This window comes from Rana temporaria, chromosome 6, assembly GCF_905171775.1.
Source record: "Rana temporaria chromosome 6, aRanTem1.1, whole genome shotgun sequence".
Classification (NCBI taxonomy): Eukaryota; Metazoa; Chordata; class Amphibia; order Anura; family Ranidae; genus Rana; species Rana temporaria.
Window position 1 is genome coordinate 181,110,487 of NC_053494.1, and position 25,921 is coordinate 181,136,407.

Below are 25,921 nucleotides of genomic sequence, written 5' to 3' on the forward strand. Positions count from 1 at the left end.
CCAGATCAGGCCTGGTGAGGGATGGTTCTCTGGTGGCCTGTGCCTTTGCCCCTGGAGGAAATCTATTTATCACCGGCTCCTCATCAGGTGATATAACGGCCTGGGATGAGAACATGCGATGTTTGCACAATGAGAAGGCACATGACTTGGGTGTGACCTCCTGCGACTTCTCCTCACAGACAGTAACTGGTCAGTGTTGTATCTTTTCAGGGATCGTATTGTATGTTGTTAGACTTCCTTTAAAATCCCCAATTGTGGAAAGTATTAGCCGGATTCAGGTAGAGCGGCGTATATTTGAGCGGGCGTAGCGCAGCTCATATACGCTACGCCGACGTAACATAGAGAGGCAAGACCAGTATTCACAAAGCACTTGCTCCCTAAGTTACAACGGCGTAGCGTAAATGGGCCGGCGTAAGCCCGCATAATTCAAATTAGGAAGGTAGTGGGCGTGTTGTGTTAAAATTTACCGTGACCCCATGTAAATTAATGGCCGAACGAACGGCGCATGCGCACGCATGCTCAGAATCACGTAGAATTTACTCCCCAAGATACGCCGGCTCAATTCATAAGACGTGAACGTAACCTACGCCCAGCCCCATTCACGTACAACTTATGCAAACAACGTAGAATCTGACGGCAGTTCCGACGTCCATACCCTACACGACTTAGACCAGCTATTTGGTGGTTTATCTTTACGCCGGACATACGCCTTACGTAAACGGCGTAGCTTACTGCGACGGGCGCAACTACGTTTGTGAATCGGCGTATCTAGGTCATTTACTTATTCGACGCGTAAATCAATGGAAGCGCTCCCTAGCGGCCAGCGTAAATATGCACCCAAGATACGACGGCGTAGGAGACTTGCGTCGGTCGTAGGAAGCCAAAATTCAGGCGTATCTTGTACTGTGAATACGGCGCATAGATACGACGGCGCATCCGTGGACTTACGCGGCGTATATAAAGATACGTCGGCGTAAGTCTTTATGAATCTGGGCCTATGTATGCAGAAAACTGCTGCTGGAAGCCTAGTTGTGTGTGCAGACTAGGGATTGACGATATCGTTTTTACGGTCCTGATACGATACCTATATTTTTCGGCCACCTCTCCTGCCGATAGCCAATATTATTTGACAATATTTTGTACATTTAAAAAAAAAATGTACACTGTCCTTTTACGTTTTTTTTTAGGGCTGTTATTGCTGTCACAAAGAATATAAACATCCCTTGTGACAGTAATAGGCATTGACAGGTACTCTTTATGGAAGAATCATGGAGTCTAAAAGACACCAACCCCCTCCACTGCACTTGAAAGTATTCAAAACGTCAAGATCTGAGTTTTTCAATACTTTCTTTTTTAAAAGATCTTGACGTTTTGAATACTTTCAAGTGGCATGATGCGGGCGCTGGGTGGCGGGGCCGAGTCATAAACGTGGCGTCTTTAAAGTGACACTAAAGGTGTTGTGTTTTTTTTTTTTTTTTTTTTTTTTAAATAACAAACATGTCATACTTACCTCCACTGTGCAGATTGTTTTGCACAGAATGGCCCTGATCCACCTGTTCTGGGGTCCCTCTGCGTCCATAGACGCCGCGTGTATGACTCGGCCCCGCCACCCAGCGCCCGCGTCATTGGATTTGGTTGACAGCAGCGGGAGCCAATGGCTGCTCTGCTGTCAATCTATCCAAAGCCACACAAGCTCAGGGAGAACATGTAAACACCTAGTGGAGTTGTCCTTATGCTGCCAAACATTCGAAAATCTCATGATTAGCTAAACCTTTGATCAGGCAAAGCACAATATATGAGGTGCATTGCTGCCAATCAGAGTTGATCTGTCATGAATCTGTTTTGTAGTGAGCATAATATTCACTTCAGTGTTTGGTTTTTGCATTGCCATATTGGATTCAACTGTGAGTTTATTATTGGTGCCTCTGAGGAGGTAGATTCTTGCTCTGTTATGTGTGTTGTACCATATATTGGTGCGACTAAATTACAAAGTGGCAATTGGATGTCGTCCTATAAATTTTACCACATTTTCTGTTTTTCTTCATCAGACGGAGAACGCGGCACTGAGTGTTTTCAGATGGCCTCCTGTGGTCAGGACTATGAGATTCGACTCTGGCTGATTTCGTATAGTGATGAGAGAGGTAATTGTGTTATTTTCCAGTGTACCATATGTGTATGTGGAGTGCACACCAACATGTCAGGGCAGCAGAGCTGTTGGGGATAGCACACACTTACAAGCACACACACACAAGACTAGGGACCAAACCTACCCAGACCTGCTACTGCTAGGCATCAGCCATTGGACATAGTAGTGGATTCTGTGGGTTTCAGTGCGTCACCAGGTCCTATCGAATGGATATCTCTAAATCCCTTCATGCCTGCGAGTAATTAAAAATATCTCTCCTGTGTGCATTTAAGGGGTCAGTAAACATGGGACATGCTTACGTCCTACCCGCCTCATCCTACCCGGCATCCTGAATATTTTATTGTCTCCCCTAGGCAGGTGCTTATGGGCAGTGGGGGAAAAGGGGCAGGGGGATCTGGAGCATGCAGCGGTGGAGGGGAGAGCTTGTGGGGGGATTAGAGGCACACAGAGCTGGGGGACAGCAGCAGGCACAAGGAGGGACACAAGAAATTATGGGGGGGGGGGGTGTCATCAGTTATTCTGTTACTCAGCAGAGCAGAGCTATATAATGGATACGGGCTGAAAGTGAATACTCTCTCAGGTTTAATTTGAGGGTATGTACATCCAAATTGGAGGAAGGGTTTAGGAATTGCAGCTCCTAAGAATAGCCATCTCCCCTTTTTCAAGGAAACAAAAGTAATTGGACAATTGAATCAAAAGCTGTTTCATGGCCAGGTGTGGGCTACTCTATTATTTTTTCATCAACTAAGCAGGTAAAAAGGTCTGGAGTTGATTCTAATATTGGTGTTTGCATTTGGAATCTATTGCTGTGAACCTACATCATGCGTTCCAAGGAGCTCTCCATGCAAGCAAAACAGGCCATTGTAAGGCTTCAAAAACAAATTCATCAGAGAGATAGCACCAACATTAGGAGTGGCCAGATCAACAGTTTGGTACATTCTGAGGAAAGAAGAACGTGCTGGTGAGCTCAGCAACATAAAAAGGCCTTTACGTCCACGGAAGACAACAGTGGTGAATGATTTCAGGATCCTCTCTATGGTAAAGAAAAACCCATTCACAACATCCAGACAAGTGAAGGACACTCTCCAAGAGGTGGGAGTATCATTGTCAAAGTCTACAATCAAGAGAAGACTTTACGACCGCAAATACAGAGGGTTTTCCACAAGGTGCAAAAAACATTCATAAGCCTGAAGAATAGAAAAGTCAGATTAGACTTGGCCAAAAATGGATGAAACCAAAATTTAATCTGTACCAGAATGATGGGAAGAAAAAAGTATGGAGAAGACTTGGAACAGCTCATGATCCGAAGCACACAACGTCATCTGTAAAACATGGTGGAGACAGTGTGATGGCATGGGCATACATGGCTTCCAGTGGCACTGGGTCATTGGTGTTTATTGATGTGAAAGAAGACCGAAGCAGCTAGATACATTCTGCAGTGTTTAGAGATATACTGTCAGCTTAGATTCAGCCAAATGCACCAAAGTTGATTGGACGGCGATTTACAGTACAGATGGACAACGTTGCAAAACAAACTGCAAAAGCAACCCAGGAGCTTTTGAAAGAAAATAAGTAGAATATTCTGCAATGGCCGAGTCAATTACCTGATCTCAACCCAATTGAGCATGCATTTCACTTGCTGAAGGCAAAACTAAAGGCTGGTGACATACAGAGCCAAAAGTATGAAAATTGTGCATGTGTACAAATATATATGGACCCAACTGTAGCTTTTAGGAGCAGGAAAAAATGCTAATAACAGCTTCTAGGAGCTTAAAAATACATGAGTCTTAGTAAATCTCGCTCTTTGTCACCTTGTGCAATGTGCTCAGTCTGTATCTTACTGCAAGAATTTGCCTAAGCCCTGAAAAAGTGGGATTCCATCAAACACCCCCCCCCCCCCTTAAATGTGTTGGATTGACTTTGTATCCTTAACTAATAAAGATTTTGAAACAAACCACCAGGTTGTATGACTATACTAGGCACCCCACAACCATTGACTGAACATAAATGTGACTGAGCCTTTCGAATACAAATTATTATCTTGGAGAGGTATCCATGTGCATTTCAGTGGAGTCATTTTCTCATACCGTATTGTTTCCACAGTGACCCAGAAATACCAGAACATCAGAAACACCCCAAAAAAGACACCACTAAGAAAAGTAGACACACCAGGTTACTCAACAAAGGGTATAATATATACTGATGTTGTGTGTTTTTATTTTTTATTTTTAAAGCTAAAAATGAAAAGAACCAATTAAAAGTGAAATCTATTTCTAACTAAGCAATGAATGGATCAAATAAATGATCGGATCAGTAAATCAACTTGGAAAATAAAAAACCTACAGAACTGACCTTTGTCCTTTTTTATAATTAGATCCTGATTATAACGGTAAGCATTCTGGACTATGAATTTACTTACTAATTGAAGCTTATTCATACACCAAAAGCTACCTTATTTCTTCTATCGGATTAGGACTAGGCCAAGTATAGAGTGATAAAATTGGGTTTCTGATTGTCACTGAGGTTTGTTTTTGAAACTTTCCTGCTTGCGAGTGGTGCTGATCCTTCCCTATTCCTGAAAAGAGAACAGAAAATTGGCATCATACATGAGCTGCTCCCATCCAGACTGATGGAAAGGTTGCTGAATTAAAGGATCAGTCCGCCCCCAAAAATATTTTAGGTGTAGTTAAAGCCTGGTGAGCTGCATCATCCCCTTGCTTGTTATATCTGTTGGCTATTCCTACAGCAAGATCTCACTTCCAGAGTTCCTGACTCACACTAGAGCTTGGGTTTTCTTTCTTGCCCATGTTTGCATGTGCCATCTCCTACTGGCCCACTCTCCATGATACAGTTGAGGAAAATAATTATTTGATCCCCCAAGCAAAACATGACTTATTACTTGGGTTTCTCCACTAAGTAGTAAGTCATGTTTTGCTTGGGGATCAAATACTTATATTTACTCACTGAACTGCAACTCATTTATAGTTTTTGTTTTATGTGTTTTTTTCTGGACTTTTGGTTGATATTCTGTCTCTATCATTTAATATAAAGGGATTGGGTCTAAGGTCCCCGAACCAGAGAACCAAAAGAAGGTGGGGCAAATTGGACTATTGCGGTACTGGTAAAGTTAGGTAATAAAAATACAATTGAAAATATAAAAGATATAATTTTATTAGTTAAAAAAAACACAATAAGAGAATTAAAATTGTGACGACCATACATAGCACCAATATAATAATCCCGGAGAGGGGAAAATTTGTGGGTTGAAGGTCACGACATTAAACTTTACTAGTTTTGCGGCTATAGCCGCTTCATCAGAAGAATGTCTACAATAGAATTGAAAAAACAATTAACACATAACAAGTTACAAGATTTAAATTGGGGAACAGGGGCTCAGCTGCTTACCTAAAAGGGCCCCGCATGAGAGGGAGGCGGGGATCACCATATAGAGTCCCATGTGGCAGCCAGGAGGCAAACATATAGGGAAGGATCTACTTGCCAAATATATAAGATATATAAAATAATAATTAGTGTCAGGAGCCCTGGCCTTGGACTATTGGGGAGGTGCATAACCATGTGTGTTAACTACCAGTGATGAAACATTTGTGAAGGGAGTGATGTGAGGATGTGGGTGAGGGACAGCAAGGGGGGGGGGGAAGGGAACAGGAAAGAGGGAACAGGAAGGAAGGGGGAGGGGGAAAAGGAAAAGAGGGGGGAATGGGTAGAAAAAGGGGGGGGCGGAAGGAGGGGGGAAAAAGGGAAGAGGAGGATATTTGTGTATACCTTGGATGTAAGGGGGTAAGTGGTGCATAGAAGGTGCCCCAAAAGGTGGAGCCCAGCTATCATTTAAAATACACATATGATAGAAACTTTAGACCCTTCAAGTGGACGAACTTACAAAATCTGCAGGGGATCAAATAATAATTTCCCCCACTGCATAAAATAAATAATCTAACAGTGGGAGTGGGATCTTTTTGTAATGGTGATGACAAGTGTGTAGACCTGGTAACTCTAATGTGCTGTACACACAATCGGTTCGTCTGATGAAAACGGGCCGATGGACCATGTAACGGTCAGGGGTTAACGCCGTTTACAATATTCCATTCCACCAACCCACGACAGCTTATCGACACTCCACAATCCAGCAGATGAACTCCAATAACGAGACACAGCCCTGTTTGAGGTTCAAACGAATAGATTCTTTTAATGGAAAACTCAGGCTTTTATACAGTTAGAAACCCCACAGAACAATGACTGAACTCCACCCACAACATTATACAATGAGCCCAATACGCATCTTTTAGTCAGACTTTCTGGCACCAGGTCTGACACAATCCACATGAGCTAATTAGCTACAGCTGACAAGTCAGACATCATGACTCCGGCTTCTCTCACCTGCTATACAATACACATCTATCATCAATAGAAATTCACACAATGCAGTGTCAATTAGCATAAAACAATGAAAGGTCTTTTAGAAGCTAGACTAAGGTTAGTTTACATGACAATAGCAGACTTAATTACCCCCTTAACAGTCTGTGTTCCCACATGAATGAGTCACTCTTCTATTGACCTGTTGGGTTCAGAATCCACAAACTGTAATTAGTTCTTCCAGACATGCTTGAATATATTGTGGATTACATTACTGCCCCATCTGATGTAGTCCAAGATATCATTTCTCAGTCATCCTATGCCCCTAGTGGACATAGGATGACTTTAGACACAAGAGTCATCGGTGAAGCTGGAACAGGAGTACCCCACACACTGCATGAGCCTCTGGGTCCCACGGGCCTCCCGTTACAGACCGTTTTAATCGGACAAACCGATCGTGTGTGGGCCCCATCAGTTTTTTCCCCATCGGTGAAAAAAAATAGAACCGATAGAAAAAAAACGATCGTCTGTGGGGAAATCCATCGGTCAAAAATCCACGCATGCTCAGAATCAAGTCAACGCATGCTCGGAAGCATTGAACTTCATTTTTTTTCAGCACATCGTTGTGCTTTACGTCACCGCGTTGGACACGATCGGATTTTTAACCAATGGTGTGTAGGCAAGACTGATGAAAGTCAGCTTCATCGGATATGTACTTCTGGGAGGACTGACTCTTTTAATTCTATATAATCACCATGGTCCCTGGTCGTTCTCCATCACCGGAAGGTTGCTAGCAGCATTTTGATCCTGTAACTTTGTCTCTCAAAGCTTTTCTATTGTTGCTGAAGTTCTTGCAGTAGCAAATGTTCACCATGATTGATTAATGATGGCAATTCTGTGATGAAGAACCATGAAGACCAACGCCTGGTCCACTCGCTATGACCCCCTAGAACACCTGTCAGGTTTTTATTGTGGCCTTTGTCACTGTTAGGGAGATCCACCCTCTCTATTTGTCCTGTTAGCCATGATCACCAAAAGTGAATGAAAATCCCAAATTGTAACTGCAATAGAGGGGAAAATACCAGTGGGACCCTAGTTCTGGTGACAACCAGGGATTTCTTCATTTTGGAGGAAGGGAATTCCACTTCCAGTTTTTTGGGATGGGAGGTGTAGGGGAATCTCCCCAGTGAGAGACGAAGGCAAAAAAAACGTACAGGAGTTATAACCCTCCCTTACTCTATCCAACATGAAAAAAAGCTTTACCATAGTTTTACTTTAAATGTGGTGGGTACATTTGTTTTTTATTTTTATTTGAAAAAAAATATATTTTTTTATTTTTTATGTTGATCCTGCCAGTAAGTCTGTTGTTTTTCAATCTCCTTTAACAAACCAAGCTATCCACTAAAAGAGAAAAAAAAGGGTTGAGACCAACCATTTACTGCTGACATGAGAGCTTACAATTCTCAGTTTTTATTTATAAAAAACCTTTTATCCCAGAAAGGAAAAGCACTGTAACTGCTTAAAAATGTTCAGCTTACATTTTTTTTTCTTCACCCAAATCTGCTAGTTGAACACTTCTGTCTCCCCAGACTGACAATGCTGTTGTCCAAGGGTGTCTCCATTGCTCCTCCATACAGAGGAGTCATCCTAAGTGCTGGGTCACACCGGTGCACCTTCTGCATGACTTTTGTTTTTTGTAACTTCTCATAAAGATCTAACAAAACACTTTCAATGGCAAATGTGACAAACTAATAGGGAGCAAATAAGGGAAGTTCATCTATACACCGTAATAGGTGGAAGTATTGAAGGAGGCTCCTAATTTCACACAATAATCCAAAACTGTTGTAGTCCTGTTTTTTTTTTTAAAACATAAGAATTGCTATAGATTTTCTTTTCTTTTCTAGGTTTGGAAATGCGATGCAAACTGACACTGAGTGGACACACAGCCCCTGTCCTGTCCTGTGCCTTTTCCAGTGATGGTCAGATCATCGTCTCTGGGTAATAATTGTGTTGTTGTAATTCCCCAAAAGTGACACTAGAGGGCTGCAAACAATTGATCATTCCCATTCTTCTATGCCTATGTGCTGTTTAATGATGTAATGATGTCATTCGCTGGGAATGTATTGAAAAAACAGTAGGGAAGACTATACAAGACATTAGTCTGGATAATTATATTTAGGAAAACACTGTTTATGTTGCTACAACCAGGAATCTGCAGGCTTTGTCTTTTCATTGTGCTGGAATTTTTTTTTATTATTCTTCTTTTTTTTTTTGTTCTTTTTTTATACCAGCAGAACATATTTAAATCAGTTTTATATAAATCTTATTTCCTGATTAATCAGGGCTATTAAATGGAGTCTGGATGAGACTGAAGCTTCTTGCTCTCTGTTGTTTTCAGTAGACGGCTTTGGGGGTGGAGGGGCTGGTGTGAAATTGTTTCTTCTGAATCGTCAACATGTGTGATTTCCATTAGACCTCATAAATAGTTTGCATACTATACACTGATAGAGGGAGCAGAGATACCCTGGCTTGCAGAATCATAAAGATTAGAAGTGCATGTGCTTAAACTCATTCTGTTGGCTAGATTATTTGTTTGTTGTAGCCATAAGAATGAATGTATTGTATGCATGTCTATACATGTATATGTGTAAATTATGCCAATAAGCTCCTCTCCATCCAAAGGTTTGGAGCATTCTTCTTTTTTTAAGTCATCTGCCCTAAAATATGAATCTGAACCCCACAATGTGTATGAACACATTGGGGATGATTTATTAAAGGCAAATACAGTAAAACCTTTGTAATCCAAAGCACTTGTATATCAAAGCGAGTTTCCCCATAAGAAATAATGGGACTCGGATGATTCGTTCCACAACCATCTATTCATAAGTCCTTCAGTTTATAGTCCATATGAAAAGATTACAGCAATGTGACCAGGTTGTGTAACCATAAAGGGCCAGATCCATGCAGATAGGCATAAATATAATCGGATGTAGCGTACCGTAGTTACGCTACGCCGCCGCAACTTAGAGAGGCAAGTGCTGTATTCACAAAGCACTTGCGTCTAAAGTTACGGCGGCGTAGCGTAAATGTGCTGGCGTAAGCGCGCCTAAATCAAATGAGGAACAGGGGGCGTGTTTTATGTAAACTAAGCATGACCCCACGTAAATGACGCTTTTTTCGAACGGCGCATGCGCGCGCATGTTCAGTATCACGTCGAATTTTCAAATTAAATTACGCCCGCTCAATGCCTAGACAATGTGATGTAACTTACGCAAAGCCCTATTCGCGAACATTTTACGCAAACGACAAACGATGGAAAATTTGACGCTGTCCCGACGTCCATACCCAACATTGCGTACGCCTCATCAGGCAGGGGTAACGTTACGCCGAAAAAAGCCTAACGTAAACGACGTAAAAAATGCGCCAGGCGGATGTACGTTTGAGGATCGGCGTATCTAGCTAATTTGAATACTCTACGCGGAAATCAACGGAAGCGCCACCTAGCGGCCAGCATAAATATGCACCTAAGATCCGACGGCGTACTAAGACGTACGTCAGTCGGATCGAGCCCACATTCAGTCGTATCTTGTTTTGTGGATACAAAACAAAGATACGACGGGGCATCGCAGAACTTACGCGTCGTATAAATAGATACGCCGGCATAAGTTCTTTGTGGATCTGGCCCAAAATGTCCATCCACAAATGGAAGCCTCCACAAGATAATTAGAAGCAAAATCCAGAGAGGCGCCTCCAAGTGTAGCAGTATGTTTCTAATTGTTGCACCTTCATTAAATGTAACCATATTGCTATACTTAGTGCCAGTTCACACAGGGGCAACCCGACTTGCAGCGCGACTTTGCAAGGCGATTTGGAGGCGACTTCAGCGTGACTTTGAGCCACTTACAACTCAACTTAAAGTTGCCTCCAGGACAGGCAACTTTGGCTGTGGCCAATCACAGAATAATCAGCTCTGTGGGAGGGGTTTGCCTGGGTAAACTATTTTCTTTTCCTGTAAAATTGCTTCAGTTAAGATGGAGATCCGACTTTGGAGGCGACTTTCATTGAAATCAATGGGTACAAGTTGCCTAGAAGTCGCCTTGAAGTAGTACAGGAACCTTTTCTGAAGTCGGAGCGACTTCAGTAATGTACATTAAGATGGCTCTCATTAACTTCAGTGGAATTTCTTATGTCTATCGACTTAGGGCAACTTGGTGTCTGGCAAGTCAGATCCCAAGTCGCTGTAGTGTGAACCGGCACTTGGAGGCACCTCTCTTCTTTTATACTCAGTTGTGACATGACGCTACTTGTATATCAAGACATCGCTTGCATATCAAGTCAAAATGTATTAAAAAACGTTGCTTGTCTTGCAAAACGCTCTCAAACCAAGTTACTCTCAAACCAAGGTTTTACTGTATACTGTGCATTTGCTCCAGAGCTTAGTAAATGAGGTAAACCTTCACTTTGCAAAAAATACTCAATCACATGCAAGGAAAAAATACATAAACATTTTTGCTTGCACATGATTGGATGATAGAATATTAGATTGTAAGCTCCAACGAGCAGGGCCCTCTGATACCTCCTGCACTGAATTGTATTGTAACTGTACTGTTTGGCCCAATGTTGTAAAGCACTGCATAAACTGTTGGCACTATATTAATTCTGTATTATAATAATAATAGAAATCAGAAGAGCTTCCCCTCAGATCTAGAACAACTGCATTTGCATTGAACAGTATATTTGCCTTTAGTAAATCAACCCCATTGGCTAAAATAGAGCTGAATTCAGAGGCATAAAAAAGCAGCGTTTTCTTTAGTTATTTTTTCCTGTCCATGTGCATGAGACATTAAGAGGTAGTCAATTGCTTATATATTTGTTTTCTAGGTCTGTGGACAAATCTGTTATAATTTTTTCCACCGTAAGTATTATGCTTTGTAAGTTCTATTATTGTCAAAGGGAAACTCTACCAATAGTGAATTAGTAGACATGGGGTGAAGTGAGTGCAGAATGTCACTGACACCTCTGTGCTCTTTATTCCACTTGTATCGTTACCCCAGCAATAGCCACCGAATTGTGTCCCAGGTTCTTTTTCCCTTTTTGTGCAGAGGCAGCCAGGCAAAGAGCATTCACTCCTCTGGCTCAGAAAACAGTCTAGGGGTTTCCTTTTTTAGAGTTTATTGCAGATTAACTTTGGGGGGGCTTGGGGAAGTTGTAGGATACTCCAGAACAGAGTAAGGCCACTATTCCTTCTGCAATTACTTCCTACCATCACAGTCCTTTGAGTCAGTAGGACATGAAGTGGACAGCACTGGGACACCATTAGCAATATTCCCGAACAGAAAAGCTTTCAACTTGGTGCACTAGGGTTTAACAGCAGCAATATTCACTAGGATCCCTATCCCAGGTCTGTACTCTGTGTCCCTGGGATTTGGATGCCTCCCTCCAGACTCAGGCAGACAGTTTCCTCAGTGGAGCCTCCAGACCGGATCCTTTTAAAGGAATTTGCAGTAGGATAGCCCCCCCCCCCCAGCTATGCTCAGCTGGTAACTTGGTGCGAAGCAGAATCTTTAGCTGGATGGCCAGGAAGGGCAGAAGCCCTTCTGTCTGGGAATCTCTCCTCCTGGGGAAGACAACTGGTCTCCCAGGCTTCAGACTATTTATTCACTCTCCCAGCCACCATCTGGGCACCCTTCCCAAGAGTTGGCTGGGGCTGCATAAATTATTGGGCTGCTCAGCTGGTTCTCCCACTCATTATATTCTGGAAGCCTCTAGAAGCAATCAAACTTGCAGCCTGTAGAGCCCTGAGCAGACCACATCAATCACTTGCTGCTCTGCTGATTATAGCAGAGCCACAAAACTAAATTTGCCTATCCTATCTAGCAGCCTATCTGGGAGGGTGGTACACCCTGAACTGCTAAAGTCCCACCATGACTACTCCCAAGGCTTTGCAAGTTGTTCTGTCTGGATGCAGTAGAGATTTGTGTTAATTGTTTGCAGAAGAAATTTTAAAGTAGAACTAAATGCATAAAACCCTGTTGGCAAAAAAAAAAAAAAAACTATCTGTGTGCTGTTGTGGAGATTTCCCTTCACTTCCTGTCCCATAGTCAAAACAGGAAGTAAGAGGAAATCCCTCCAAATTGAGGGTAACAGTGGTGGCCACCAAGGTCACTAGAATTAATAGTGTTCTCATAGTGTTCCTAGTCAGATGCCCAAAATTTGAGTCCTATCGATCCCTTTAAATGCCTAGCATGCATATATGTGGCATTTAATTACAGTAAATATAAAACTATATTGCTAAGATGTTGTCGGTGATATTTGTTTTACGTAAATGTGTAAGGTCACATCCTAATATCGTATGATTATTATTTCTCAGAAAACTGGAAGCATCCTGCACATCCTGACACATCACACACGGTAAGTACTGTATATCATGATAAACTTTTTTCTCCAGTTACGGTATAATTTTGTGCAGATGGGAGACTTTGGATCCAAACACCAATTACAATTTATAGTGGGGAGTACAGTGTCTCTAGACACTGACAGACAACCCCATGAATGGAAGGGACACAAGGAGGTACTTCGAACAAAATCTAAAGAGGGACAAAGAAAGTCCAAGTACCACTCATGGTTTTTGGGGGCCAAAATCAATGGGTTCTTGCATTTATAATATAGTGCAATTCCCCCTTCATCATAGCTTTAATAGCTAATGGAGGAGGTAACCCTAGCCTAGAATATGTGGCTGAAGGAGGTAATAGAGTATTGTGAACATAGAATCGTGATGTAAAGTATATGACTTGTTCACAGCAGCAGGTTGACACAATTAGTTCTGTAAAACTGTCACTGAAACTTGAAAAAGTGTATTTACTTCATATATATTTAGAAGTATCATAGGTGTGTGCAGCCTATTTCATTAGGGTGTGCACCCCATAAGGGGTGTGTGTGTGTAAAAAAAATTAGATATATATATTATATATAAAATGTACGTACATACTGTACATGCATGCATACATACACACAGTGCCTTGAAAAATTATTCATACCCCTTAAAATTTTCCACATTTTGTCATGTTACAACCATAAAAAAATTTTTATTGGGATTTTATGTGATAGACCAACATAAAGTGGCACATAATTGTCAAGTGGAAGGAAAATGATAAATGGTTTTCAACATTTTCTACAAATAAATATGTAAAAAGTGTGGCGTGCATTTGTATTGAGTCAATACTTTGTAGAACCACCTTTCTCTGCAATTACAGCTGCAATTATTTTTGAGGATGTCTCTACCAGATTTGCACATCTAGAGAGGGACATTTTTGCCCATTCTTCTCTGCAAAATAGCTGAAGCTCTGTCAGATTGGAAGGAGAGCGTCTGTGAACAGCAATTTTCAAGTCTTACCACAGATTCTCAATTGGATTTAGGTCTGGACTTTGACTGGGCCATTCTAACACAAGAATATGCTTTGTTCTAAACCATTCTGTTGTAGCTCTGGCTGTATGTTTAGGGTCGTTGTCCTGCTAGAAGGTGAACCTCTGCCCCAGTCTCAAGTCTTTTGCAGACTCTAACAGGTTTTCTTCTAATGCCGCGTACACACCATCACTTTATGTGATGAAAAAAAATGACGTTTTTAAAAACGTCACTTTAATTGACTGTGTGTGGGGGAAAACGTTGTTTTATGTCTTGTAAAAAACGACCAAAGAAAATTGAAGCATGCTTCAATTTTATGTGTCGTTTTTCAAAAGTGCACTTTTTACTTCACAGAAATTGACCGTGTGTAGCAAAAAACGTTGTTTTCTAAGACGTTTTTTCATCCACGCATGCCCAGAAGCTAGTTATGAAGCGAGCTTCAATGGTAAAACGTGGTGGAACGTAACCTCACTTTGCAAGATCATTGTGAGAAAACGATGGTGTGTAGGCAACTTCGTCTTTGAAAATTGAAGTTTCAAAAACGTCATTTTTTACTTCACAGAAAGTGTCGTTTTTTTTCATCACATAAAGTGATGGTGTGTACGCGGCATTAGATTGCCCTGTATTTGGCTCCATCCATCTTCCCATCAACTCTAACCAGCTTCCCTGTCCTTGCTGAAAAAAAGCATCCCCACAAAATGATGCTGCCACCACCATGTTTCACGGTGGGGGTGTTGTGTTCAGGGTGATGTGTAGTGTTAGTTTTCCACCAGACATAGCGTTTTGCATGTAGGGCAAAAAGTAAAATTTTGGCCTCATATGACCAGAGCACCTTCTTCCACATGTTTGCTGTGTCCCTCACATGGCTTTTCACAAACTGCAAACAGGACTTCTTACAGCTTTCTTTCAACACTGGATTTCTTCTTGTCACTCTTCCATAAAGGCCAGATTTGTGGAGAGCACAACAAATAGTTGTCCTGTGGACAGATTCTCCCACCTGAGCTGTGGATCTCTGCAGCTCCTCCAGAGTTACCATGGGCCTCATTGCTGCTTCTCCTTGCCCAGTCTGTCAGTTTAGGTCAGGGATATGCAATTAGCGGACCTCCAGATGTTGCAAAACTACAAATCCTATCATGCCTCTGCCTCTAGGTGTCATGCTTGTGGCTGTCAGAGTCTTGCTATGCCTCATGGGACTTGTAGTTCTGCAACAGCTGGAGGTCCGCTAATTGAATATCCCTGGTTTAGGTGGATGGCCAGGTCTTGGTAGGTTTGCAGTTGCATAGAGTGATAATACTAATGCACACAGGGTGATTAGGGTGTGCCCAGGCACACCCAGCTCACATCTATGTTTTAAAAGTAATTTTTTTTTTATGGCAGTTTAGATGAATGCAAAATTACTAATTTTACAGCAAGATCAAATTCTTTAAATCATTACCCTCATCTATGGCAATTGCCAAAAGCACATTACTGTAATGTAAACATTGTTCCAGTTTTAAAGTAAGTCACCTCTAACCCTAAAGTGGTTTAAAAAATAATGCAAATTATTTGGATTGTTCACAGAGGGGGCACAGAAGGCAATAAAAAACCCACCAGAGGTTTAGCTCTTCCCAGCTCTATTGATAACTAAAAAAACATTTGAGAAAAACATTTGACTGGAGTTGGGCTTTACAACCAGGAGCAGTTGGCAAGTTTTGTGTAGTGACATTTGCAATGACTTTGTCTATGGTAAGGATACAAGCAGTAAACTGGTGTAGAATGTGTTGCCCCAAAGACCAGTCACATCATGGGGTGGTATATGTAGCACGGGCCTTGGCATATGTAATAAATTACTATTGCCTGTGGAATGTGCGCTAGGTGTACCTTGCCTGTGCAGCTATTTCTGCTGCCAAATAAAGAACAATGGAACGCAATGTTCTATGTGTCATGTCTTCCTGTATTGTGAAACAGCAGCCCAAAAGGAGAGACGGTAAAAATGTGTTTTGTCAAGGCACATGGCAGTGCTATATTTTATAGATGGAATAATGAAAAGACGGGTTATTACGGGGCAATCCTCTATCAGTATGAAGCATCTGAGCCGTGTTTATTATGACGCCCTAGACACTGTGTTTTTGAGAATGTTGGGTATGCATTGCAAGTCATTTCATCAGGGCTGGATTTCAGTTATGCTCCCTCCAGGCCACAAATCTGAACAGCCATGTGATTGCCAACATTGTCTGTAAAATGTATTTCCATAGATCAAGTATAAAACCTAGCCTGTGGATCTAGATACATCCTGCCGACATTTCCATGAAGTCATAGCTGCAATTAGGAGTTTGGAACACCCCATTCATTCTTAAAAACGCTGCGCTGAAATACAAACTAGGGGTGCGAACTAGGCTGTTTAAGTTTAGCAAAGTTCAGATACACTAGGTTACCAAACTGTATAAAATCCTTTATTTGTTGGTATTCTGGAAGCAAGTAATGCCATGCCCCTAGGACCCCTTTCACACTGGGGCCGTGGACGATTTAGCGCTGTTTAAGCTGTGCTTTTCGGCCGCTAGCGGGACGATTTTAACCCCAAAGGGTTAAAAACTGTTTTGCTGCACTGTCAAAGTTCTTTTCAGGCGCTTTGAAAGCGCTTCCCATTCATTCCAATGGACAGTGCGTATTGGGAGTGCTAAATACAGCACTCCCAAACCACCCCAAAGATGCTGCTTGCAGGACTTTTCAGAACGTCCCGCAAGCGCACTTCCCCTAGTGTGAAAATTTGCACTTGCATGAATTGTAGGCTGTTTTCAGAAGCTTAGCAGATGCTATTTCCAGCGCTAAAGTGCCTGAAAACTGCCCGGTGTGAAAGGGGTCTAACTCTGCTGACTAAGGGTTCTTGCCTTGGCGAATAGACTGTGCACTTTGCAAACTGCAGTTGCTATAGAGCTTAGTAAATGAAGTAAAGCTCCACTTTGCAAAGAATACCCAATCACCTGCAAAAAAAAAAAAAAACAGCATTTTTGCTTGAACATGATTAGATTGATGGAAGTTAGCAGAGCTTCTCAGGAGCTTGCTCAGGGGCAACTGCTAGTAAATCAACGCCATAGTCTCTGCACAAGTCTAAGTATGCTGAACCCTGATGCAGTCTAATTTTCTAGATTTCCGATCATTCCGAATTAAGTTATTTACCCCTTACCTGCCCTCATTGTAGCCTGTAGAAGACTTGCATGTAGATCTGAGTGGGAAGGTTGTTCAGCGCAGAATTGGGTGGAAGGAGCCTGAAACTTTGAAACCTTGTGCAGCAGCTTTCAGGCTAGCAAAGGTAAGAATCGGCTCCGGGGGGCGAGCAGCAGGCACGCGTGCGTGCATCTGAGTAAGTGAATGGGTGAGAAACTTATATAGCGCAACACATGCGAACTGAATCGCCTCTGGGCGCATTTGGCGGTACGCGCATGCCCCTAGTGGCCACAGGGCGAAGCGACGTAAAATAACGTAATTTTGTTCAGCCATGCCATGCTACCACAGTAAAACTGCGGCGGCTGGTCGGCAAGTGGTTAAGATCACATGCCCATTTGTTTGTGACTTACAGGAGCTCTGGATGATTTTTTATAATAAGAATCTATTGCTGATAGGACATGCTTTGGTTTAGAGTTCTGCAACAGAAGGGACTCAAACTAATTTAAATCTCTATTAAAAAATGTTGTTAAAGGACAAAAATGACAACAAATTCTAATATTCCAGCCATTGCATAAATGAAGGCTGTTGTGTAGAGATTACATTTAATAAGGGCAGAAGTTTTCCCTGGCAAAGAATCTGGCTCACTCTTTGGTGAGACTCCTTATTCCACGTAAAGAAATGTATCCGGTCTATCGCAGGTGGGAATTGAGGATTACCGAATAAGGGTGTCATTAGTCCTACTTTTGAGAAAAGCCCTAGCCGTGAGACCATTTTATCTCAGGTATTCAATAGATTAGATGTAAGAAAGGGTAGGGAAGAGGATAGGTCTCAGTGGGTACCACCGGAAGGTAAATCTATCCAAGGAAGTGCTTGAAGGTCAAATTGATTCAACCACTTCTCTATTAATACCCATTGTTTAGTATCAAAATAGTGGAAACAGTTCACCAACCTAGTCAGGACTGCCACAACATAATAATAGTATAAATCTGGTGCTACCGCTCCTTCTTTCGTTTTAGGTAATGATATTGTTTTTCTATGTAATCTAGATCTCTTATGGATTTTACTTTGGCTGCTTCTCTCTTATCTACTTGTATTTGCGATATAAAAACCATGGATAACTTACAATCTCCTTAAGGCTTCATTCACACTTGTACGACTCCAAAGTTGCTCTGACTTTGAAGTGCAATTTTGGTGAAACTTAGATACGACTTTGGCTTTGACCAGTGATAATGGATAACTATTGCACAACTGTTGCATTGTATTACATTCAGGTACGACTTTCATGCAACTTCTGAAAGTTAACGTTGAAGTCTATGGCCCTCAAGTTGCTTAAAAGTCGGACCAGAGTAGTGCATGCACTACTTTGAAATTGTTGAAACTTTAGGTCGCGCATATATGAATGGTTATCATCGGAAAACCTGGAGAACGACTTGTCATGTAACTTTGATGTCCAAGTGTGAATGGGGCCAAAGTAAACTGACAATACTGAAGTCCTGCTTATTGGCAACTCCCATCAATTCTGTAAGGCCAATATTGGTAGCCTTACTATAACGGGCACTGTACTTGAGATTCAGTCTAGGGTGATGTTTGATGCTAGTTTAACCTTTTATCTATATGTACAAAATGTTGCCAGAACATCTTTTTTCCACTTGAGAAACATTGCTCGGCTATGTCCTATGCGATCATACACTGTAGCTAAAAAGCTGATCCATACATTTGTGTTCTCCCGACTTGACTACTGCAATGCTCTACTTGTTGGTGTACCTAAACCCACTATTATTCGGCTACAGTATGTACAACATTCTGCAGCCAGAATCCTGACTAGGACTGGTAGTAGTGATCATATTACCCCAATCCTGGAGTCCTTGCACTGGCTACTCATCGGGTTTCACACAGACTTTAAGATCCTCTTGCTCAGCTATAAGGCTCTTCATGACTTGGTACCCCGTTATCGGCCTTATCTGCCTGAACTTTTATCAACGTACTCCCTCACTCATAACCTCCGGTCCTCAAATTCTGGTCTTCCTACTTGCCTACACTCAAAGGGGAACAGAGATTTCTCCAAAACTCCAGATATCACTTTTTCTTCAAACAATCTTTCATGAAATTGTCCCCTTTTTTTCCCCCTCCTGTTTTATTCTGTATATTTCCTGTGTTTTTGTTTCTCTTGTCTTTGTAAAACGCTTTGAGAAGCTACTTTTAAAGGCACTATATGAAATAAAGTTTATTATTCCTTGATTTTCTACAGCTATGTGACTGCCTGTGCTTTAGCACCAAACCTGCCCTTACTGGCCACTGGATCCATGGACAAGACTGTGGCTATCTGGAAACTGGGATCAACCACTCAGTCAGAAGGTGCTTATATTCTTCACAACATAAAAAAACACAGGATAGGAATTCAAATTGCCCTTCTTAAAGTTTGAAGTACAGGTATAGTTTTGTAATTAAAACCTTAAAATGGTTGTTGAGCCACTATATCATCTGTGTACCGACCCATTTGTTATATAATGCTACGTGTCCCAGTGCCTGTGCTGTATTAAAAAAAATGCAGATTTCTACCTGATCTTAGAGCGTTGGGACGCTCATGTGCAGGGCCGGACTTACCATTGGGCTTGACTGGGCTCAAGCCCAGGGGCCCCACCCAATAGGGGGCCCCCTTAAAAAAAAAAAAAATTTTTTTTTTTTTTTTTTTTTTTTTTTTAAGGGGTCCGGAGGCCCCCAGGGCCCTGGACGGCAACCCCCCTTTTTTTTATTTATTTTTTGTAAAAAAATGTTTTTTTTTATATATTTTTTATTTATATATATATATATATATAATTAAAGGGCCCAGGGGTCTCCAGGGCCCCCGGATGGCAACCCACCTTTTTTATTTTTTTATAAAAAAATTTTTTTTTTTTTATATATATATATAAATATATATATATTTTTATTAAAGGGCTCAGAGGTCCCCAGGGCCCCATGTGGCAACCCCCCCCCCCTTTTTTATTTTTTTTTATAAATGTTTATTTTTTTATAAATGTTTATTTTTTTATTTTTTATTAAAAGGCCCATAGGTTCCCAGGGGCCCAGAGGTCCCCAGGGCCCCGGATGGCAACCTCCCTTTTTTTATGTATTTTTTATAAATGTTTTTTTTATTATTAAAGGGCCCAGAGGTTTCTTTTTTCTTTTTATTAAAAGGCCCAGAGGTCCCCAGGGCCCCGGATGGCTACCCCCTTTTTATATATATATATATACATATATAATATCATTTTTTTTTTTTTTTAGGGGTCCGGAGGTCCCCAGGGGCCCGGAGGCCCCCAGGGCCCCGGACGGCAACCCCCCTTTTTTTTATTTATTTTTTGTAAAGAAATGTTTTTTTTTATATAATATATATATATATATATATATATATATATATATATATTATTAAAGGGCCCAGGGGTCTCCAGGGCCCCCGGATGGCAACCCACCTTTTTTATTTTTTTATAAAAAAATTTACATTTTTTTTTTATATATATATATATATTTTTTATTAAAGGGCTCAGATGTCCACAGGGCCCCATGTGGCAACCCCCCCTTTTTTTATTTTTTTTATAAATGTTTATTTTTTTATAAATGTTTATTTTATTTTTTTTTATTAAAAGGCCCAGAGGTTCCCAGGGGCCCAGAGGTCCCCAGGGCCCCGGATGGCAACCTCCCTTTTTTTATGTATTTTTTATAAATGTTTTTTTTTATTATTAAAGGGCCCAGAGGTTTCTTTTTTTCTTTTTATTAAAAGGCCCAGAGGTCCCCAGGGCCCCGGATGGCTACCCCCCTTTTTATATATATATATATATATATATATATATATATATATATATATATATATATTTGTTTTCTTCTTTATTTCTTCTTTTTTTTGTAAAGGCCCCCCCGCTTCTCAATTTGCGGCAGCCCCCACGCTTCTCAATTTCAGGCGGCAGCACCCCCACCCCCCTAGGTTCTCTGCTTCAGGGGGCCCATGCCTTAAGCTGTGCAAGGGGCCCCAAAATTCCTGATGGCGGCCCTGCGCATACCTCCCAACACGCACGGATTCTGTGGGACTTTACTGCACAGACAGCTTCTTCCCGCAGTCCCGCAAAAGGGTTAATTTTCCCGCACTGCAAGAGGAGGCAGCACGGAAGCAGGAGGAACCCCCCCGCTCAACAACTTCGATCCCCCCCCAATTCTCGGCTCCAGGGGGCCCCTTCAACACTCAAGCCCAGGGGCCCCCACCACCCTAAGTCCTGCCCTGCTCATGTGACTCCTCAGCTTTCTTCGGCTGACAGCTATATTGAGGCGGGGCCAAGAATCCCCGCTGACGTCACCTGGGAGGAGGGGGGAGGAGGAGGAGCAGAGAGCTGAGGAGTCACGTGAGTGCCAGGAAACGCTCTAAGATAAGGTAGAAATATTCATTTTTTTTAATACAGCACAGGAATTGGGACACATAGCATTGTATACTGGATGGGATGGTAAATAGATGATCTATTTTTTTTTTTTTTTATAGCAGCAGTACAGGCCAAGTAAATAGATACCACTCATGGAATGGCGCCAAACTTCAGTACTTAAAAATCTCCATAGGCGTTGCTTAGTTTTTTACAGGTTACCAGTTTAGAGTTACAAAGGAGGTCTAGTGCTAGAATTGTTGCTGGCGCTCTAACGCAGTGGTCCCCAACCTTTTTTATAGCGGCAGTATAGGGGGGTGGGCAGTGTCTGGAGCTGATAGGCAGGCAGGGGAGGAGGGGAGTTGAGAGCAGAGAAGAGACACAGTGGATGACGAAGGCACGTAAACTGACCACAGTGTCAGGGCTCAGCAGCCATGATAAACCGTGGTTAGTTTACAGGGGGGAGGGCAGAAAGTGTTAGGATCAGTCAAGTATTTCAGGTGATAAAGAGGCCAAATTACACAGCACAAGCACTGTGCTGTATAACCTGATTTAAGGGAACAGGATCTATTTTTTGTCCGGGTAACAAACACTTTAAATGGGCCCCTCGTGTCTAGTTTAGTCCCACACAGACCACACTGCCTGGTTCTATGTTGTGCCAGACATCATTTAATGGCTGGACACCCATGTTGCACGTTCTGAGTGTTAGCCTGAATAATTGAAGGTGTAAAATACATTTTTATTATTGAGAATTGCCTTGTCCATGAATAGCTTAAGGCAATTGTCATAGCAAAGGCATTAGCAACTTCTTGACTACAGAATACAGCAGTGGGTTAATGTTTTGCAATGCCCTACTGTACAATACATTACCCAGAAGACCTTTCTCCTTTTTGAAAACAGTTACTTGGACCTCACAGGGAACATTGCCTGGAAGTTTTTCCCTATCTGTTCTTTGTACTATAGTGAAATTATTGGCTTATTTATATCGAGACTTCAGTCTAACAGAGATCTAGGCATCCTCCCAATAAGCACACATCCCTGGATTTTTTTTTGTTTTTAGCTGGCAGATTGAGAAGAACTGAAACCCATATTGAGAACTGGACAGAGAAAGATGTCAGGAACTGGCTCTCCGCAGAAGGCCTGGCAGAGGTAGAACAGCAGTTCAGCTCCAACAATATTGATGGCAAAGAATTGCTTGACCTCACCAAGGACACACTGCTCAATGACTTGAAGATAGGTAAGTCAAACTCTACCTCTCTATAAAAATGTAGGGGGTTGTGGGTATTTATGAAATTAGCAGTAACTCCACGTCAGAGTTCATCTGTCATTTATCCAGTGCAGCTTAGAAAATGGAAGCAAGCATTTGATTGGTTGTTATAGCGAAAGTCTCTTTTCACCATCCTCTGATTTTATGAAGGCACTTCTGTGGTATTGACACGTGTGGGGCACCAATTTATTAATTATGGCAGCCCGAGTATAAGGTACTACCCATATTAACCTCCCAAACTTCAAGTTTAAAGGGGTAGTAAAGGTACAATTTTTTTTTCCTAAATAGCTTAATTTACCTTAGTGCAGTCCTCCTTAACTTACCTCATCCTTCAATTTTGCTTTTGGACTCTCCTGTAGTCCAAGGGATGGGGCGAGCACCACACTCCACACCAGGGAGAAAGCCTCGCATTACGGTGTGTAGTTACAGACAGAAGAACAGGAAGTGAGGATTTTCAGAAGAAATAAGGACATTTAAAAGCAAAATTGAAGGATGAGATAAGTGAAGGAGGACTGCAGGTAAAGGGAAAAAAAATGTACCTTTACAACCCCCCCCAATTCCTTTCCCCTTGAAGTACATAAGGAAGCTGGATGCAGAAGAGTGCCCATGTTACTTTGACTGTGCTCTACACACACACACACACACACACACCAGGCATGCAGGTGGAGGAAGCCATGTTGGCTCAGTGGTGAATGCAACCTGAACATCACCAGTGTGACTTTGATGAACATAGTAAGCATATTAATGCCTCATGTTCCAATATTGGAACCGTAGTGATGTGGGAGTTATTTATACCCTACTACTCTAGGTAACAAGGTGAATTTTATGCACAAATTAAAAAAATAAATTCAACCTCAGGCATAAATGGGTTAAGCTGTTTGACTCCCCATTTGAACCGGTGGTTAGGGGGCACTTGGCATGTTTAACCACTTAAGGACCTTAGGTGTTTTTCAGATTTGGTGTTTGCAAGACTTAAACAGTTTTTTCTGCTAGAAAATTACTTAAAACCCCCAAACATTATATATATATATTTTTTTCTAACACCCTAGAGCAGGGGTGTCAAACTGGCGGCCCTCCAGATGTTCCAAAACTACAAGTCCCATCATGCCTCTGCCTGTGAGAGGCATGCTTGTAACTGTTAGCCTTGCAATGCCTCATGGGACTTGTAGTTTTGCAACAGCTGGAGGGCCGCCAGTTTGACACCCCTGCCCTAGAGAATAAAATAGTGGTCATTGCAATACTTTTTGTCACACCGTATTTGCGCAGCGGTCTTACAAGCGCACTTTTTTTTGGAAAAAATTAACTTTTTTGAATTAAAAAATAAGACAATAAATTTGGCCCAATTTTTTTATATATTGTGAAAGATAATGTTACGCTGAGCAAAATGATACCCAACATATCATGCTTAAAAATTGCGCCCGCTCGTGGCATGGCGTCAAACTTTTACCCTTAAAAATCTCGATAGGCGACGTTTAAAAAATTCTACAGGTTGCATTTTTTGAGTTACAGAGAAGGTCTAGGGCTAGAATTATTGCTCTCGCTCTAACGATCGCGGCGATACCTCACTTGTGTGATTTGAACACCGTTTTCATATGCAGGCGCTACTCGCGTATGCGTTCACTTCTGCGCGCGAGCTCGTCGGGACGGGGCGCTTTAAAAAATTTTTTTTTTGTTTTCTTATTTAGTTTATTACTTTTTACACTGAACAAAAAAAAAATTTGATCACTTTTATTCCTATTATAAGGAATGTAAACATCCCTTGTAATAGAAAAAAGCATGACAGGTCCTCTTAAATATGAGATCTGGGGTCAAAAAGACCTCAGATCTCATATTTAGACTAAAATGCAAGAAAAAAAAAATTGAAACTGTCATTTTTTCAAATGACAAAAAAAAAAAATGTTTCTTTAAGACGCTGGGCGGGACTGACGTTTTGACGTCACTTCCGCCCAGCAGAGCTATGGGGACGGGTGAAGGACATTTTTCCCTCACTCGCATCCCCAGTCAGCTGCCGAACAGGCCCGATCGCCTCCGCCGCTACCGACGGCAACGGTAAGCGGCGGAGGGCGCGGGAGAGCGGCGGGAGGGGGGGCCCTCTCCCGCCACCGATAACGGCAAACTCGCGGCGAATCTGCCGCGAAGACCGCCGTTATCGTGTACAGGACCCTTAGCACTAAAGATGGATACCTTGGTTGTTGCAGCAGCTGCTGCCGTTACCGAGATATCCATCTTTAAAATGCCGACGTATATATACAGTGCAGGGTCTGAAAGTGGTTAAAAGGGCAAAAAAAAAAAAAATGTATATATAATAATTCTGCACCAAGTGCGTCCTAACTTCTACATATACAGTATAGGGGTTGCATATATTCAGCATGACAAACCACGAATATTGGGCTCATTACGGGGTCATTTTTATTTTTTTCAAAGCATTTTATAGCTCAAAATTACCATCGCTCCTTTCCACGCTGAAAAAAAAAAAAGCATATTAATGACGTGATATCTTATGGAAAAAAAAAATGTGCTCAAATTCTTCGGAAGATCTAGAGCACTTGAATCCCCTAAAGGCCCCTTCAGAACCTCCTTTCAATGTAATATTGTCCAAGTTCCAGGCAGTTTAGTGCCAAAATGTGCAGGTACTGATCTTCTGCCGAGTCTCCTGAACGTTCCAATCTATTGTTGTCACTTCATCTTATGGGGTGAGTTTCAGTTAAAAGCACAATGTTGTGAGCAGATGTTAATGTGTGGTTTTGAGTATGGATCAGTATAGCGTTTTGTGTACCATTGTTTCCAAATTCATTATTTATGCCGTTAACTAAAAATGTTTAAACTTGGCAGAGTCCCTAGGACTGCGAAATAAGATTATGAGGAAGATAGAAGAATTACGAAGCAAGATGAAAGCATCTTCTTCCAACATCCCTGAAGAATTTATTTGCCCCATTACATGGGAGATCATGAAGGATCCAGTCATTGTATCAGGTAAAAGGTTCACACCTCTAGGGTAATGAGGAGGCTTTGGTACCATGCAGAAGCAGTTCAGAATTGCTTTTTGTTTGTTGTCCATTGAAGGACCCAAGGAGATAGTAATTTCTAGACGTTTGGGTTATACTGGTTCCTTCAGGAGGTTCGGACACAGTTTTACACCAGGCCCCCACACAACCCCACCTCCAACTGTGTCTAGTTTAACTACACTTTTTATTACAATTTCTGTCCAT

At 41.8% G+C, this 25,921-nt stretch overlaps 1 protein-coding gene across 2 annotated transcripts in view; it reads left to right on the top strand.

Moving 5' to 3' along the window:
• Window positions 1-25,921, top strand: part of WDSUB1 (WD repeat, sterile alpha motif and U-box domain containing 1) — a 61,101-nt gene that overhangs the window by 21,300 nt on the left and 13,880 nt on the right. Inside the window, exons 3-11 of one of the 2 annotated variants that reach the window (XM_040357902.1) lie at window positions 5-189; window positions 2,049-2,141; window positions 4,250-4,333; window positions 8,422-8,515; window positions 11,399-11,432; window positions 12,888-12,928; window positions 19,312-19,418; window positions 22,506-22,682; window positions 25,545-25,685. In XM_040357902.1, coding sequence (XP_040213836.1) covers window positions 5-189; window positions 2,049-2,141; window positions 4,250-4,333; window positions 8,422-8,515; window positions 11,399-11,432; window positions 12,888-12,928; window positions 19,312-19,418; window positions 22,506-22,682; window positions 25,545-25,685 — 956 coding nt within the window. The remainder of the gene's footprint in view (window positions 1-4; window positions 190-2,048; window positions 2,142-4,249; window positions 4,334-8,421; window positions 8,516-11,398; window positions 11,433-12,887; window positions 12,929-19,311; window positions 19,419-22,505; window positions 22,683-25,544; window positions 25,686-25,921) is intronic. The other variant, XM_040357903.1, reaches the window with a different exon arrangement.